This window comes from Brachyhypopomus gauderio, chromosome 5, assembly GCF_052324685.1.
Source record: "Brachyhypopomus gauderio isolate BG-103 chromosome 5, BGAUD_0.2, whole genome shotgun sequence".
NCBI lineage: Eukaryota > Metazoa > Chordata > Actinopteri > Gymnotiformes > Hypopomidae > Brachyhypopomus > Brachyhypopomus gauderio.
In genome coordinates, this window is record NC_135215.1 from 5,098,776 (window position 1) to 5,115,906 (window position 17,131).

The 17,131-nt window shown below is 39.8% G+C and overlaps 1 protein-coding gene across 1 annotated transcript in view; it reads left to right on the plus strand.

Annotated features, from left to right (window-relative positions):
• Nucleotides 1–8,528, plus strand: part of LOC143513744 (scavenger receptor cysteine-rich type 1 protein M130-like) — a 25,988-nt gene extending 17,460 nt beyond the window's left edge. Inside the window, exons 16-26 of the mRNA XM_077004480.1 lie at nt 130–444; nt 1,149–1,196; nt 1,281–1,433; nt 1,534–1,629; nt 4,156–4,218; nt 4,963–5,028; nt 5,116–5,190; nt 5,457–5,525; nt 5,973–6,023; nt 6,936–6,986; nt 7,782–8,528. Of these exons, the coding sequence (XP_076860595.1) occupies nt 130–444; nt 1,149–1,196; nt 1,281–1,433; nt 1,534–1,629; nt 4,156–4,218; nt 4,963–5,028; nt 5,116–5,190; nt 5,457–5,525; nt 5,973–6,023; nt 6,936–6,986; nt 7,782–7,801 (1,007 nt within the window). The 3' untranslated portion in view covers nt 7,802–8,528. The remainder of the gene's footprint in view (nt 1–129; nt 445–1,148; nt 1,197–1,280; nt 1,434–1,533; nt 1,630–4,155; nt 4,219–4,962; nt 5,029–5,115; nt 5,191–5,456; nt 5,526–5,972; nt 6,024–6,935; nt 6,987–7,781) is intronic.
• Nucleotides 8,529–17,131: the final 8,603 nt, after the last annotated feature.

Below are 17,131 nucleotides of genomic sequence, written 5' to 3' on the forward strand. Positions count from 1 at the left end.
GTCCACATCCATACATTATGCAATCATGGTTAATAAGAAATGTGGTATCTCTTGAACCCTGATAGCTGTGTTACTGTCACACATTGCACTTGTGTTGTTTCTCCCTCGTGTCACATGTCTGTGATGTAGATCACCTGCCTCTCAGGCTGAGGGGAGCAGAGGGAAGCTGCTCTGGGAGTCTGGAGGTTTACCATAACACTGTGTGGGGCTCCGTCTGTGGTGATCAGTGGGACATCAGGGATGCTGAGGTGGTCTGCAGACAGCTGGGCTGTGGGAAGGCACTGAGGGCTGATGGGGGTGCTGCCTCTGGTGCTGGTGAAGGGGTGATGTGGCTGAACAGAGTGAAGTGTAGAGGGGATGAGATTCACCTGTGGGACTGCAGTTATTCACTGAAGAACCACACCGACTGCTCCCACAAAGAGGACGCTGGAGTCACCTGTGCAGGTCAGAGGAGCCTGCAGACAAGTTTATGGATTCGGTTAACAGCTGATTTGACATTCAGTAGCTAACAATAAAAATTGTGCATGCAGTGTTTTCATTGATGTTCATTTAGTTTGTAGCTTAATTATACCTAGTTATGCATCTCTGGATGTTGAACTCAGTGGCGAGGGAAACACCTGTGCAGCACATCAATAAGTGATGTTGCTTTGAGCTGATACTTCAGTAGGAAAGGATTATGATTGGTCAGAGGTTTTATATCTTATCCTCTATTCTCACATCTCATCCTTGCACTTTTTTCATCTACCTAGAGGGAGGAGCTAAGTCATGAGGTAGAGGTGCAAAGAAATGAGAAAACACTTGAAATTAGAAGAACCTAGTAATTCAGTTCTGCCCTCCTACCTGATGTACAGCGCTGAATAGACCCCCTTATTAATTTATTAATAGAAGAAGATTCATTATTAATTATTATTTTATTAGTTATAGAAGTAGATCATTTATTAATTATTCAAGGATGTCATCCTTGGTTTATCAGTAGAATCAAACTCACAGAGACCAGCTGAAACATACTGAATATTGCAATAAAATCTTTATCATTATGAGTATCAACATCATCATTAATTACAGGAACAGTATCAAAAACAACAACAACAATAATAATAAAATTGATAACAATGGTTATGTTACCCTGATTGGTTTTCTCTTTCTAGACATGTATGCGCTCTCTGGTATTACAAGCAAAGTAACCATCATCGCAGGTCCTCTTTTCATTCTTGTAACTCATTTTTTCAAATGAAACTGTCATGAGATATAAAGTTTATTTTCTAAAAATCTCTGTCCAGTTGAAAAGTCAGAGATGACAATATCCAGTCTAACACCATCTCCACCAGTAGCCGTAGCTGCCCCCCCAGTCCAGCTGGTACTGGGAGTGCTGCTCTTCCTGGCCTTAGTGCTTGTTGTTGGGCTGGTTTACCAGAACAGAGTGCTCAGGAAAAGTAGGACACACACCATCTACAGTTTCAGACATTTTACATCATTAAATCTTCAGTCTCAGCAGTCTTCTGGAACCATGTCTCTGTGTGTCTTCACCTACAGTGCTCTCTAAGAGGAGACAGAAGACTCCTGAGGTAATCTATGAGGAAATCGACAACAGAGTCCTCACTAAAAGAACTCCTATCTCAGGTCAAAGGGGTAAGTGTTAGGGAAGTGTGCTGCTAATGTGCATGCAATCTTAGGGCGTACTCACACAAGGGTCTGTGATCTGGGCCCGGTTCCCTGCCGAAGCACGGTTCGTTTGACTAGTGTGATCGCCCTGAACCGTGCCCGGGCCCGGCCCAGTTAACCGTGCCCGGGCCCACTTGAAGAGGTCGGCCAGGGCACGATTCGCGTGGACTCGGGCACGGTTCGCTTCTAGTGTGAGCGCTATCTGTGCCCGGGCCCGCTTGGTGCCTCCTGTGATTGGTTCATTTTCCCGGAACTCAAACATGACGTCAGTGATGCGACACTCACGTGACAACATGGCGGCAAAGGGATTGTTGTGGTGTGTGGCAGAAGTTCAGTGTTTACTGGAAGTTTGGGCGAACAAAAGTATACAGCAACAACTGGATTCAACACACAAGATCGCAGAGATTTTTGTGTTAAAAAACAACAATCAATCGTTAACAATCGTTGTGTTAAATGATTGATAAATCTGTGCTTGCACCGTGTATCTGCACGCCCAAAACAACTCCAAAAATACAATAAAAATGTGTTATGCTTTTTTTTCCAAATAAAGTCGTGTTGATGATATAAGCGTGCTCGGGCGCGGCTTGGTAAAGGCAGTGTGAAGCCCCCCCGCACACAGCGAGCAACTAGCTGAGCAAACGGTCACACGTGCCCGTTTGCTCAGCTAGTTGCTCGCCGTGTGCGGACGCTTGAGACAGAATTCTCTGCCTCTTGAGCCTGTGACATTAGGCCAGAGGGGGAGTGGAGAGGGGGGATAACCGGGCCCCAGCACGAAACGAGCAAACCGTGCCTAGTGTGAGTACGCCCTTAGTGTGTTATGTATGCCACAGAGACCAAATGAGAGTGAGAGAAAGATAGTGTGTGTGTGTGTGTGTGTGTGTGTGTGTGTGTGTTTGTAAAACTGAATAAAGCCTTTTGTCACATAAGTAGAAACAAAGAAACAAACACAAAACACCAGATGAAGATTTTAATGAAACAAACAAATAACATAAAACATAAGTGGAACAGAAGAGGAAACATAATGACAATGACCAGCAATTAGTCAGAAACACAAAAGGCTTATAAAGGGATTAAAATATTTCTTTAACTCCCAGGTGGGGTAGTAGTGGGCATTATGCTAATCTAGGTTTGGGGCACAGAGAACCCCATGCATGCCTGGAACATTCTTCTCTAGCAGGGTCCTCCTTTACTGATGTAAGTGTAGTGACATGTCCTGTTGTGTTGATGGGACCCTCTAAGCTCAACAGCTAAGGTGGTATGGAAGCTGGTGTTCTATTGCCTCTCCAGGGCCACTACCTCATCGATCAGGCACAAGACAACTTGTCTTGTTTGCTATTCAGGGTGTAATAATGTCTCCCCTCTCTCTTGCTCTCTCTCTCTCTCGCTACTTCTTACCTGTTCTGTATCTACTTTCACTCTTTCTCTCAGTTCTTCTCCTCTTCTCACTCCTGTTCTCTGGTCAGTGTCTGAGTGCTATCACTTCTGTCTTCTCACGTTTTTTCTGTCATATACATTCCATTGTAATATTATTGTCACACGTGTTGTTATGAAGTATTTCCTTTGAGACATACAATTCCATGCTGTGACATGGGCAGCACAGAGGGAGTGAGACAGACCAGCTAGAGAATCTTTATTTTCCATGTTTGACTAGACTTCAAAAAACAAGCTGACGATGCAGCAGGAAGGTGCTGAATAACAGCGGTAGCACAGAGCGACATTAATAACACACAGAGCTGCTGTAACAGCTGAAGGGAGGGCGTCTCCGGCAGGAACAGCCGACGGCTCTAGTGCTCAGGAAGGCTGGAATGTAGAGCACACACAGCAGGGACCTGGGAGATTACATAGAGACTGAAGCAAAAGAACCTGAACAAGGAACAGGTGTAGGGGGTAAACTATTGTGTGTGCATGCGTGCGTGCATGCGTGCGTGCGGGAGGGAGGGAGGGAGGCAGGGAGGGATGGACGGACAGACGGGAGGCAGTGACATGGATGTTTAAAATTTTTGACTGATGCTTTTGTATCATCAGGTCATCCTATGTAAATTATGCAAACATGACATATTATTATGCAAACATATATATTATAATTTCCTTGTCTTCTGATTTGCCTGAAAATACTAGCACTGGTCATTTTTAACTGCTAGCTCCATATAGTGTTCAGAGAAGCTAAAAGCAACTGACTCTGAAGCATTGTGGGTCATTATGGGAAATGTAGTACATGTGGCAAGGTTTTAGTCAACAATGTTTTATGGCTTTTGCCCTCATAATTCTAGTGGGGCATGGAAATATTTTATTGATACTGGGGCACATTAAATTGTCTCTAGTGAAGCCCCTGGATTAATGTACTTGTCTGTTGTGTCTGTAAAAGTGCAGTCAACAAACATTCTATTTTTTTACAGCTACCCAGCTCATTATTATCCATATGAGATAGACGTTCATAATTTAACATTTCAGACATGATTACTCACTCATGATTACTCTGTTCACCTCTGACAGAACGTATCAACTCAAAGGTTCAGCACTCTGGTTATGAAGATGTTAATGACGAGCTTCTCTCAGGTAAAGGGGTTCATGCCACAGAGAAATATTAGAAATTGTAGATATTATAAAATAATTAATAAATCTTGGATGTTGTAACGCAGCTCGCGCTGCGGAGCGAGGGGACGGACACAAATGCTGAGAAAAGTGAGATTTATTCAAGGGAATACCATCATCATCGTCAGATAACCAGTCCAGGTTCAACACGGGAGGGCAGTCCGAAAAACAGGAATAGACAGGCATGATAACACAGGAGACACAAACCAGACAGGGAATAACAGAAAACAGGAACAAACGGGCGATAAGCAAACAACACTAGAACATACCATGATCAACCAGGAGAGAACAAAACAACCAAACATGCAAAACAACCAACGAAGGACAAGGGACACTCAGGGACTATAAATACACAGAACTTTAAACGAGGAACAGGTGATGGCAATGACACGGGGGCTTGGTGGACAATAGGGAATCACGGAGACAAACGAGCAGGGCGGGATAAACAGGCAAGGAACACAGACACGAGGGAATCCGGAGTGACAGCTAAGGGAGGGGTGCGAGGCCATACGTGACAGATGTTCATAGTCAGTGTTGTATTATCATGAATTTTAAACTTTTTAAAATTATTTGGTCAGAGTACTGTGCGTGCCACATATGGTACCTTTTGGACCTATTGGGTTTTGGAGATTATTCTCATATAGGATTGGCTTTCGATGCAACATTTATTCATTAATTTATTCAATTAACTTTTTCTTTCAATTACAGCAAAATCTGTCAATGAAGAAAAGACTGAAAATTATGATGATGCTGTCAGCAGCAATGGCCCAACAAGTATGTTTAATTCATCACTTCACTTAAATTAAAGAGATGATGGCTAAAATTACTGTATTAAATACCTGTTTTTTATTGTGATATTAGGTGACACGAGGACAGAAAACACACTAGAGAGTTATGATGATGTCATACCTGGACAGTCACCTGATAGTGTAGCACGTATGTTTGAATATAACCACCTCACATCTGGAAAATGTAGTTCTGCCAATAACTTCATGACTCACATTACTGCCCAAATATATTATATTCAGCCATTGTACAACTTCAACATTTGTGCAGTTTCATCCTGTTACATTGTGTGCATCAACTATTTTTGTTAAACTATACCTTTTGATTTTAACATTACTCTGTTGATCTTAAACACAATAAGGACAAGGACTATAATAAATACTGTCACTGATGTCTGATCATATTTATCTCTATAGAGACAGATTATGTGGTAGAGACAGACGATGATGCCATAACTCTTGAATCAAACTCACATGTTACATCAGGTTGGTTTCATGTTTCTCTTGCAATGATAAAAGATTTCTTAGCAGAGGAATCAACACATTAATAATGTCAGACATGTTCCTTATTGACATTAATGGTATAATAATAACATTAATAATGTCAGATGTGTTCCTCATTGACATTAATGGTATAGTAATAACACATTAATAGTCAGATGTGTTCCTCATTGATGTTAATGGTATAATGATAACACATTAATAATGTCAGATGTGTTCCTCATTGACATTAATGGTATAGTAATAACATATTAATAGTCAGATGTGTTCCTCATTGATGTTAATGGTATAATGATAACACATTAATAATGTCAGATGTGTTCCTCATTGGCATAAATAGTATAATAATAACACATTGATAATGTCAGACATGTTCCTCATTGACATTAATTGTATTCTTGTCTACATGTGCTGCCTTGGCTCTCACCCCAGAGGACTATGATGATGTCATGTCCCCTGGACAAGACTCAGGAGGTGGTCCAGGTGAGAATTACCATTTACTTAACAGTAGTGAATAAAATGTCCTTCAAGGTCATCTTAACATATAGTGAAACATTTGATTACAGCTGCATAATATGTAATATGATATTTTGTGATTGTTGGTTATTTTCACAATCTTGACCCAGTGCTTATGTTCCAGAAAGCCAATTAGCCCCCTCATAAGTCACAGGAATTTTATGCAAAAAATGATCTTATCTGGAGGAACACATCTGACATTATTAATGTTATTATTATACCATTAATGTCAATAAGGAACATGTCTGACATTATTAATGTGTTGATTCTTCTGCTAAGAAATCTTTTATCATTGCAAGAGAAACCATGAAATCAACCTGATGTAACATGTGAGTTTGATTCAAGAGTTATGGCATAATTGTCGGTCTCTACCACATCATCTGTCTCTATAGAGATAAATATGATCAGACATCAGTGACAGTCCTTATTGTAGTCCTTGTCCTTATTGTGTTTAAGTTCATTTCAAAATAAAAGCACACAGAGGAAACAAAGACACAAACCAAACCAAAACAGTGGGGTTGTAGACAGGAACAATAACAACATTAATAATGTCAGACGTGTTCCTAATTGACATTAATGATATAATAATAACACATTAATAAACTCAGACGTATTCCTCATTGACATTAATGATATAGTAGTAACACATTAATAATGACAGACATGTTCCTCATTGATGTTAATGGAAAAGTAACAACACATTAATAGTCAGACATGTTCCTCATTGATGTTAATGGTATAATACCATATTAATAATGTCAGATGTGTTCCTCATTGGCATTAATGGTATAATAATAACACACTGATAATGTCAGACATTATCCTCATTGACATTAATTGTATTCTTGTCTACATGTGCTGCCTTGGCTCTCATCCCAGAAGACTATGATGATGTCATCTCCCCTGGACAAGAATCAGGAGGTGGTCCAGGTGAGAATCACCATTTACTGAAAGGTAGTGAATAAAATGTCCATCAAGGTCATCTTTACATATAGTGAAATTTGATTACAGCTGCATAATATGTAATATGATATTTTGTGATGGTTGATTATTTTCACAATTTTGACCCAGTGCTTATGTTCCAGAAAGCCAATTATCCCTCTCATAAGTCACAGGAGTTTTCTCAGTATGTGTTATGCAAAAAACAAACTTATTTGAAACATTCTAGACATGTTTTCTGTGTTTTGAAGAATCCTCAGATTCACCAATTGTAATTGGCAGAATGCCAAGGGAATAGTGCCTTTTTTACTTTCACTTTATTTAAACAAGGAACACAACACAAAATGATGGGCAAGTCAGGACAATGACTGACAAGGAACACGACACAAACACACACATAAATACATCGATGTTAACCGAACACATGTACATGTACAATACTGTACATAATGCTGATGAGACAAAAGACAGTTGGAATGAATAACACTGACAAACACACAAATGAGCACAAACATACATGCGAAGGTATATGCAAATGTAAAAACAGATCAGTCTGAACGAGTTGTGAGGGGCAGCCAGAAGCAAATATAAAAACCATAAATAATGTACATTTTAAAAACGTCATATACATACCAACATATACCGTCTGTTTATATGTGTGTTTTGTTACATTCCAAGGCATATTGCAGTTCGAACATACATGATTTTTTTTTTCCAGAACAATATTTAGTGAGATCAATTTGCAAATCAAAATTGGTGTATTTACTCTTGTTCTTTCACTTACAGACCATGATAATAACCTGTAAGACATAAAAGAAATTCTTCAGATTGAGGAGACCTCATGATGGAAAGTGCTTTTGCTCAAGAAATTCTGTTTGCTCTCTTGAAACTCAAATAGTGATTAGATTCTATCAAATATGTGTAATGTCCTGCTGTACCCTTTTGCCAGAAACCATTTTTTAATTATTATTTGTAAGCATTGAAACATCATAGCAATACATTTTAATCCTTTTTTATGCATACATTAAGTACATAAAGTTGAGCGTGGTTGCAGGTCTAAGTGAATTCATCACGTGATACAGCCTTTTCTTGCATTTATTGCAGACACTCTTATCAAGCACAGACTACACATACATCAGTTTGACAGTACATGTGCTCTCTGGAAATTTAACTCATGACCTTTGTTTTATTAACACCATGCTTAGGGTGACCAGATCTGAGAAGGTGATAAAGAGGAAACCTCAGACGAGCAGAGTAGGGGAGGGCGTGACTACTTGTGAACTAAATGCTTCAAAATGCTATGTAAGCTCTAGTAAAACAAAACTCCACCCAGACATTTTTTAAAGTCTCAAAAAGAGGACATTTCCAAGTAAATGAAGACGTCTGGTCACCCTAACCATTAAGACAAAGCTTTCTTATACACAATTAGTCAGGATATAGATTATTCTGTCCTGGTTTTGTATTGCATACATTTTTTGTATAGGCCTACCCCAAAATCACCAGCGTTAAAGGATGAATCCGTAGATGCCTTGATTTGCCTCCATGTCAGCGAATACTTTGTAATGAATAAAGTATTATTGCATAATTACGAATGGGTTTTGATTCTGCTTTTTTAACGCCTGAATCTCATGTGTTTTGATTTGCATGTCTATTTCAACCTCAAAGATTCATATTGAATGTGAAGTATTGCCAAGCTTTAGTAAAGCATTATCCAGCCATACTTGTCTCTCTGGCCTTCGGTACTTACCTGAGCCTTCAGTATATTTACTTGCCTGTCAATCAGATTCTGAGTCTTGTTTGTCACTGGTGCTTTTGCTGTGTGTCTGTGTTTGCCTACTCTGGTACTCTGTCTCTGCCTAGTTGTAAGTTTTGCCTCGTCGTGCCCTTTAGTTAAGTTTGCCAATAACATGTATTCTTTGCTCTGTGAATGGATCTATCTCAAGACCCTCCGTTAGAACGTTTCCCATCTGATCCCATATAAAAAATAACGAAAAATCACCCAGAGAATTTAATTACAGACATTAATATACATTTTAAAATTCTCACTCTTACTTACAGAGCGCTGCATGACCAGGCTCAACTGTATCTAACCGAGTTACTTAAGCCTCATGTAGCCACACGTTGTCTTAGGTCAATCAACTTAGGTTTGTTGTCGGTTCCTCGCTCCCGCTTAAAAACTCGTGGGGACCGAGCATTTGTAATTACTGCACCAACTCTTTGCCAAAGTTCCTAAGAGATGCTGAGTAGGTTGAGTCATTTAAAAGGCAATTAAAGACCTACCTTTTTAAATTGGCTTTTGGTAATTTACCATAATTGTATTTCATTTTATTGCCTTGCTGCTTGTTTTATTGTTTTATGAGCTGTTTTGTGTAAAGCACTTTGTGACTGTTGTCTAAGATAAGTGCTATATAAATAAATTTTACTTACTTTTTACTTAATATCAGTACAGACGATAACAAACCTCCGTAATGAAACGGGTAATAAATCAACGAATAAATGAGTATAAACTCGACTGTAAAGAAAACACGGGAGTATGACATTATTTCACTGCCAAAAGTCGAGAGCACATTTTTTAAGTGCGAAAGCCTGATTCACGCAGCACTCACGGATTTTCTTTGTTCTCGCGCAAAATATAAATGTGCTCTCTCATATTTACTCAGCTCTTGCTCAGATTCGCTTTGCTCCACCACAGAACCGCTCGCGCTCTACTCTTGTGGTTTACTGGAGCGTGCGTGTACACTCAAACCCTTCCCGCGTGCTCGCGAATCTCGCGCTCGGAATTCACTGAAAACAGCCGATCAGAAAGCAGTAACGGATTTTGACCAATGACATTGTTCCTGCTGCTCCTCTACATTCTCATTGGTTGGGAAAGGCGCGATGTACACATTTGTAGCTGGCTTCACCATGGATCAACAGAGTCAACGAACTCAGGTACTGCTATTAATTGCTTAAATATATTTTTTATTTACTTATTTTGTAATATGTTATATCATTATGTTACAGTCACACTTTTCACTTAGAAATAATGCTTTGTATGAACGCAAAATGAAGCTTTGTATTTTCTGTCAGCTAGCAACAGTCAGCAAGTCGTTTCACCAGTATGCAGTGACTTTTTCATCAACATTATTTAATCACATTTAAAATAGTTTTATTAGATACGCGCACACACATGCGGAGCCACCGCAATTACGTCATTTTCGCTCCCCGGACCCTCGCGACGCGTCAAGTATAAACCAGGCTTAAAACATGTGCACGTGTCAATATGGGGGTGTGTGTGTAGGGAGGGCACAAAAATATTCTTATCTACTAAAGGGGGGCACGGCAGAAAAAGTTTAGGAACCACTGCTGTAGGGACTTGGATATCCCCGCATGATAATGATTGAGCCGCGGCCATTTTTCTCCGGTCGCACTGTCTAAGTGAAATCAGTGATCGCAAGCACGCTGTAAATAAATCGCTGTTTTCATCGGTTTGTAGGAGGTTCTTACCAGAGTTTTGGTAATATGATGTAATTGAATGAGCGCTTTCTCTCATCCCGTTAAAAGAATTCGCATTTCGCGCTTCTGTTTCTTTTTGAGCCTGCTTGAAATTTAACTTCACGTTTGAATCATTCAAAAACATTGTGGGACTGTTCAAAAGATATTAATAGATAAGTAGACCGTTACATTATATTCTTGTTTATTGTTTCCTTAAGTTTTATCCCAGTCTGTACAGTTTAAGGTAGTTTTTTAAGGGTCCCAAGACAATGTGTCGGTCCGATGAACCATGGTAACCATGGTAACCTATCGCCACCTATCGTTTCGGAGAACACTGCAGTGAAGCTCACTAATATTTACAATATTTACATTTTCACAATGCTAATATTTACAATGTGGCCAGGTGTAGAAGGAGGGAATCACACAAACCAGACAGCTCTAAGATTAATGTGGGGCTTTTATTTCCTGACTGATCCCCAAAAGGAAACAGCATTAACTTTGTTTGATTTGAATATTTAAATTAACAACTAAAATTAACAAGCACCTCGGGACAAAAAAAGAAAGACAACAGTAGTGGACTGTTCATTCAAAAAATTACAGACAACCTCTTTAACGGAAGGACACACTCCAGTGGACAGTCTTATCTCCCCTCTAAATCAAACAAAGATACATCTATATCAATAAAACTCATTTTTACATTGTTACCACATAAACATTTAATAAAACTTTGTTGAAACACTTACGCCGACACACTACTTCACGTTTTACAGAGAGGCGGTTGGTGATACTTATCAACGTCTCTGTCCGTTACAGTTTCAGTTAGGCTCTCATGCTGGGTGACGTCATACGTGCAATTTCTTACATGCACGAGAAACTGGCCTATACTACCTCTCAACAGTGCCACCTATTGGATACTTAAAATAGCATACGAGGCAAAGGAGAGAACGATGACCATTTCATATGGAAATAATAACTTTATTATTCACCTGGCTACAAAAATATATACTTAAAATAAACTGGTTTTGGAAAGCCTCTGTAGGGTGTTTCCCCTACCCCCAGCACACCTAACTCAATAACAACCCCTTCATGACTCGCAGTGAGGAACCAAGAAAACACTAAAATGTGCAGGGCAGGGTTTACTCCAGGAAAAGGTTGAAAAGTGATGGCTTACATTAAATGTATAAGGCCACAGAACATTCCTGTCTTAATGATTGACTTTAAGGTGTTACGGTGACAGCTCCGGACCCTTCCCTGTGGGCGTGCGGCTACGTTGTCTGCGTGTCGTTATGTCCATGTATGTACTTCCGTGGGTGTGGGTTGTCCGTGAGCGTGTTCGTAGTCTCACCTGTGCCTTGTCTCGAGATCACGAGGGTATGAGTTAATCACATATTTAATGTGCATTCGCGCAGTGTCTTGTGCTCGTCTTTGTCTAAAGTTCCGTGCCTGAGTGAGTTTGATGTGAATGTGCTTGCGCTCCGCACCCAGCTTAACCGTGTTGTGTGAAGTGTGTGTGATTAATTAAAACGTTTTGTGTTGCACCTTGCGGCGCTCGTCGTGCCTCCTTCCTACGAGCGTCATATAAGGTATACCTTCAGTGTAAGTATTTCTGATAAAGTGATGTTAGTGTTTATGACAGGGCTGTAACAAGGTTCATCTTTTGACAATCTTGAGAATACAACTAGGGGTGTATTCAACTAAGGATTTTCATAGTCGAAACTGATTAGTCAGCTTTTCCCTTTGGTCGACTAATAGTCGAATCGGGTTTATTATTATTATATAATATTATATATTATATTATATAATATTATTATTATTATTTTTTTAGAGCACCTTAAACGGGATCCCGTTCTCATTCAGGACTTTTTTCCTCTTCAACGTAAATACCTAAAACACTCAGATAAATGAATAAACATGTTAGGTTGGCTTTATTCAGCTTTTATTTATTTACTTATTTGTTTTTTAAACGTTAGAGAACGTTAACCGTCAGTGCGCATTGCGCATATCGAACTGTCAGACAGGCACTGTGTGTCACGTATGGCTACGCCCCCTCTCCTAGCTGTCACTCTGGGTTCCCTCGTGTCTGTTTTCCTCGCCCATTGATCCCGCCCTGCTCGTTTGTTTTGGTAATTCCCATTGTCTGCCACGCCCCTGTCGTCATTGTTATCACCTGTTCCCAGTTAAGTTCTGTGTATATTAGTCCCTGTGTGTCTCATGTCTGTATCGGTTGTTCAGTGTCCATGAACCGTAAGTTTGCTGCTCTGTCTTTTGTGTGCTCTGTACTAGGTTGTTCTAGTTTGTATGCGTTTTCCAGTGTTTGGTTTTGATTATTCGTTCGTCGTCTTGGTGCCTTGTTTATTCCTTGCATCGTTATGCCTGTCTACATTTCTTGTTCTGATTGCCCACCCGTTATGACCCCTGCCTGCTACTACGACTCTGCCTATGGAATTCCATTTAATAAATCTCTCCTCAGCGTTTGTGTCCGCCTCCCTGCTCTGTGCTACGCAGAACGTTACACTGTGCAAAATGTCAAAAATATTTTAAATAAAATATGCCTGCCTGAAAATATAAAAAATTGCCACACAACAGCAAAAACATACAAGGAAAGGTTCAAGTAACGGGGTTTAAAAGCAAACAACAACAAAAAATGTTTACAGACCTACTTGCTGAGACGACACGACTGAAACGACAAACGTTTTTTTTCGCCTTACGAAAAATGGTATGCAATGTTGGTTGTTGTAGTGCGAAATGAAAAACGTTGATGACATAACTTGCACTTTACTTTGTTTGATTAATCTTTATGTTTTTCAAAATACTTTTGAAGTTTTTTAGTAGCCATTATAATTTTGGCAGATGCTGCGCATATTCTGTAGCGTGTTCAGCTCCGCTCGTTTGGATTGTGCAACAGCAGGGTGTGATTTATTAATGTGCAGTAAGGAAGATGCCTACTGTTAATGCGCAAACATAATTTTAAAATATTTATTAACAGAAATTAGGACGATTTAATTTGACAAAAGGCTATATATAACGAAAACAAAGACATTTCATGTAACAACTAATGCTTAGCTGCATCCTTGGGCACCCCCATGCAGTTAGAATGGTACATTCGACTATGACGTTCATAGTCGACTAGGGGGTATAGTCGACTATAGTCGAATCAGCGACTATTGCAGGTCACCCCTAAATACAACAATTACAGAGCTTTTTCATTGAATACAGTGTCTAAGCACTAAGTGCTGCAATTTCATACTGTAAATAATTCTAAATGTTTAGACCACAGATTATGATTCCCACACAAATTTAGTTTTCTCATACAGGTTTTGTCTTTCATACAGGTCACAGGACTTTTGACTGACCATTACCCAAAACTTTCCAAGTTATCTGGTGGGTGGGGTGCGCGATGCAGATCTGCGCGATGCAGAGAAGGGAGGCGGACACAAACGCTGAGGAGAGCGAGATTTATTAAATGAAATTCCATAACAGGCGTGATAACAGGCACAGGTCATATCAGGAGGGCAGTCCATACAGGAAATATACACAGGCATACTTGGACAGGGAAACTAAGCACGACGGTGAAAACACAGAAAAGGCAGATAAACACGGAATACGGAAAACACAAAGAGCAAACTCACGAACGGCATCAAAACAGCAAACAGGAATGAACAAACAACTGATTACATGATAATGATTGAGCCGCGGCCATTTTTCTCCGGTCGCACTGTCTAAGTGAAATCAGTGATCGCAAGCACGCTGTAAATAAATCGCTGTTTTCATCGGTTTGTAGGAGGTTCTTACCAGAGTTTTGGTAATATGATGTAATTGAATGAGCGCTTTCTCTCATCCCGTTAAAAGAATTCGCATTTCGCGCTTCTGTTTCTTTTTGAGCCTGCTTGAAATTTAACTTCACGTTTGAATCATTCAAAAACATTGTGGGACTGTTCAAAAGATATTAATAGATAAGTAGACCGTTACATTATATTCTTGTTTATTGTTTCCTTAAGTTTTATCCCAGTCTGTACAGTTTAAGGTAGTTTTTTAAGGGTCCCAAGACAATGTGTCGGTCCGATGAACCATGGTAACCATGGTAACCTATCGCCACCTATCGTTTCGGAGAACACTGCAGTGAAGCTCACTAATATTTACAATATTTACATTTTCACAATGCTAATATTTACAATGTGGCCAGGTGTAGAAGGAGGGAATCACACAAACCAGACAGCTCTAAGATTAATGTGGGGCTTTTATTTCCTGACTGATCCCCAAAAGGAAACAGCATTAACTTTGTTTGATTTGAATATTTAAATTAACAACTAAAATTAACAAGCACCTCGGGACAAAAAAAGAAAGACAACAGTAGTGGACTGTTCATTCAAAAAATTACAGACAACCTCTTTAACGGAAGGACACACTCCAGTGGACAGTCTTATCTCCCCTCTAAATCAAACAAAGATACATCTATATCAATAAAACTCATTTTTACATTGTTACCACATAAACATTTAATAAAACTTTGTTGAAACACTTACGCCGACACACTACTTCACGTTTTACAGAGAGGCGGTTGGTGATACTTATCAACGTCTCTGTCCGTTACAGTTTCAGTTAGGCTCTCATGCTGGGTGACGTCATACGTGCAATTTCTTACATGCACGAGAAACTGGCCTATACTACCTCTCAACAGTGCCACCTATTGGATACTTAAAATAGCATACGAGGCAAAGGAGAGAACGATGACCATTTCATATGGAAATAATAACTTTATTATTCACCTGGCTACAAAAATATATACTTAAAATAAACTGGTTTTGGAAAGCCTCTGTAGGGTGTTTCCCCTACCCCCAGCACACCTAACTCAATAACAACCCCTTCATGACTCGCAGTGAGGAACCAAGAAAACACTAAAATGTGCAGGGCAGGGTTTACTCCAGGAAAAGGTTGAAAAGTGATGGCTTACATTAAATGTATAAGGCCACAGAACATTCCTGTCTTAATGATTGACTTTAAGGTGTTACGGTGACAGCTCCGGACCCTTCCCTGTGGGCGTGCGGCTACGTTGTCTGCGTGTCGTTATGTCCATGTATGTACTTCCGTGGGTGTGGGTTGTCCGTGAGCGTGTTCGTAGTCTCACCTGTGCCTTGTCTCGAGATCACGAGGGTATGAGTTAATCACATATTTAATGTGCATTCGCGCAGTGTCTTGTGCTCGTCTTTGTCTAAAGTTCCGTGCCTGAGTGAGTTTGATGTGAATGTGCTTGCGCTCCGCACCCAGCTTAACCGTGTTGTGTGAAGTGTGTGTGATTAATTAAAACGTTTTGTGTTGCACCTTGCGGCGCTCGTCGTGCCTCCTTCCTACGAGCGTCATATAAGGTATACCTTCAGTGTAAGTATTTCTGATAAAGTGATGTTAGTGTTTATGACAGGGCTGTAACAAGGTTCATCTTTTGACAATCTTGAGAATACAACTAGGGGTGTATTCAACTAAGGATTTTCATAGTCGAAACTGATTAGTCAGCTTTTCCCTTTGGTCGACTAATAGTCGAATCGGGTTTATTATTATTATATAATATTATATATTATATTATATAATATTATTATTATTATTTTTTTAGAGCACCTTAAACGGGATCCCGTTCTCATTCAGGACTTTTTTCCTCTTCAACGTAAATACCTAAAACACTCAGATAAATGAATAAACATGTTAGGTTGGCTTTATTCAGCTTTTATTTATTTACTTATTTGTTTTTTAAACGTTAGAGAACGTTAACCGTCAGTGCGCATTGCGCATATCGAACTGTCAGACAGGCACTGTGTGTCACGTATGGCTACGCCCCCTCTCCTAGCTGTCACTCTGGGTTCCCTCGTGTCTGTTTTCCTCGCCCATTGATCCCGCCCTGCTCGTTTGTTTTGGTAATTCCCATTGTCTGCCACGCCCCTGTCGTCATTGTTATCACCTGTTCCCAGTTAAGTTCTGTGTATATTAGTCCCTGTGTGTCTCATGTCTGTATCGGTTGTTCAGTGTCCATGAACCGTAAGTTTGCTGCTCTGTCTTTTGTGTGCTCTGTACTAGGTTGTTCTAGTTTGTATGCGTTTTCCAGTGTTTGGTTTTGATTATTCGTTCGTCGTCTTGGTGCCTTGTTTATTCCTTGCATCGTTATGCCTGTCTACATTTCTTGTTCTGATTGCCCACCCGTTATGACCCCTGCCTGCTACTACGACTCTGCCTATGGAATTCCATTTAATAAATCTCTCCTCAGCGTTTGTGTCCGCCTCCCTGCTCTGTGCTACGCAGAACGTTACACTGTGCAAAATGTCAAAAATATTTTAAATAAAATATGCCTGCCTGAAAATATAAAAAATTGCCACACAACAGCAAAAACATACAAGGAAAGGTTCAAGTAACGGGGTTTAAAAGCAAACAACAACAAAAAATGTTTACAGACCTACTTGCTGAGACGACACGACTGAAACGACAAACGTTTTTTTTCGCCTTACGAAAAATGGTATGCAATGTTGGTTGTTGTAGTGCGAAATGAAAAACGTTGATGACATAACTTGCACTTTACTTTGTTTGATTAATCTTTATGTTTTTCAAAATACTTTTGAAGTTTTTTAGTAGCCATTATAATTTTGGCAGATGCTGCGCATATTCTGTAGCGTGTTCAGCTC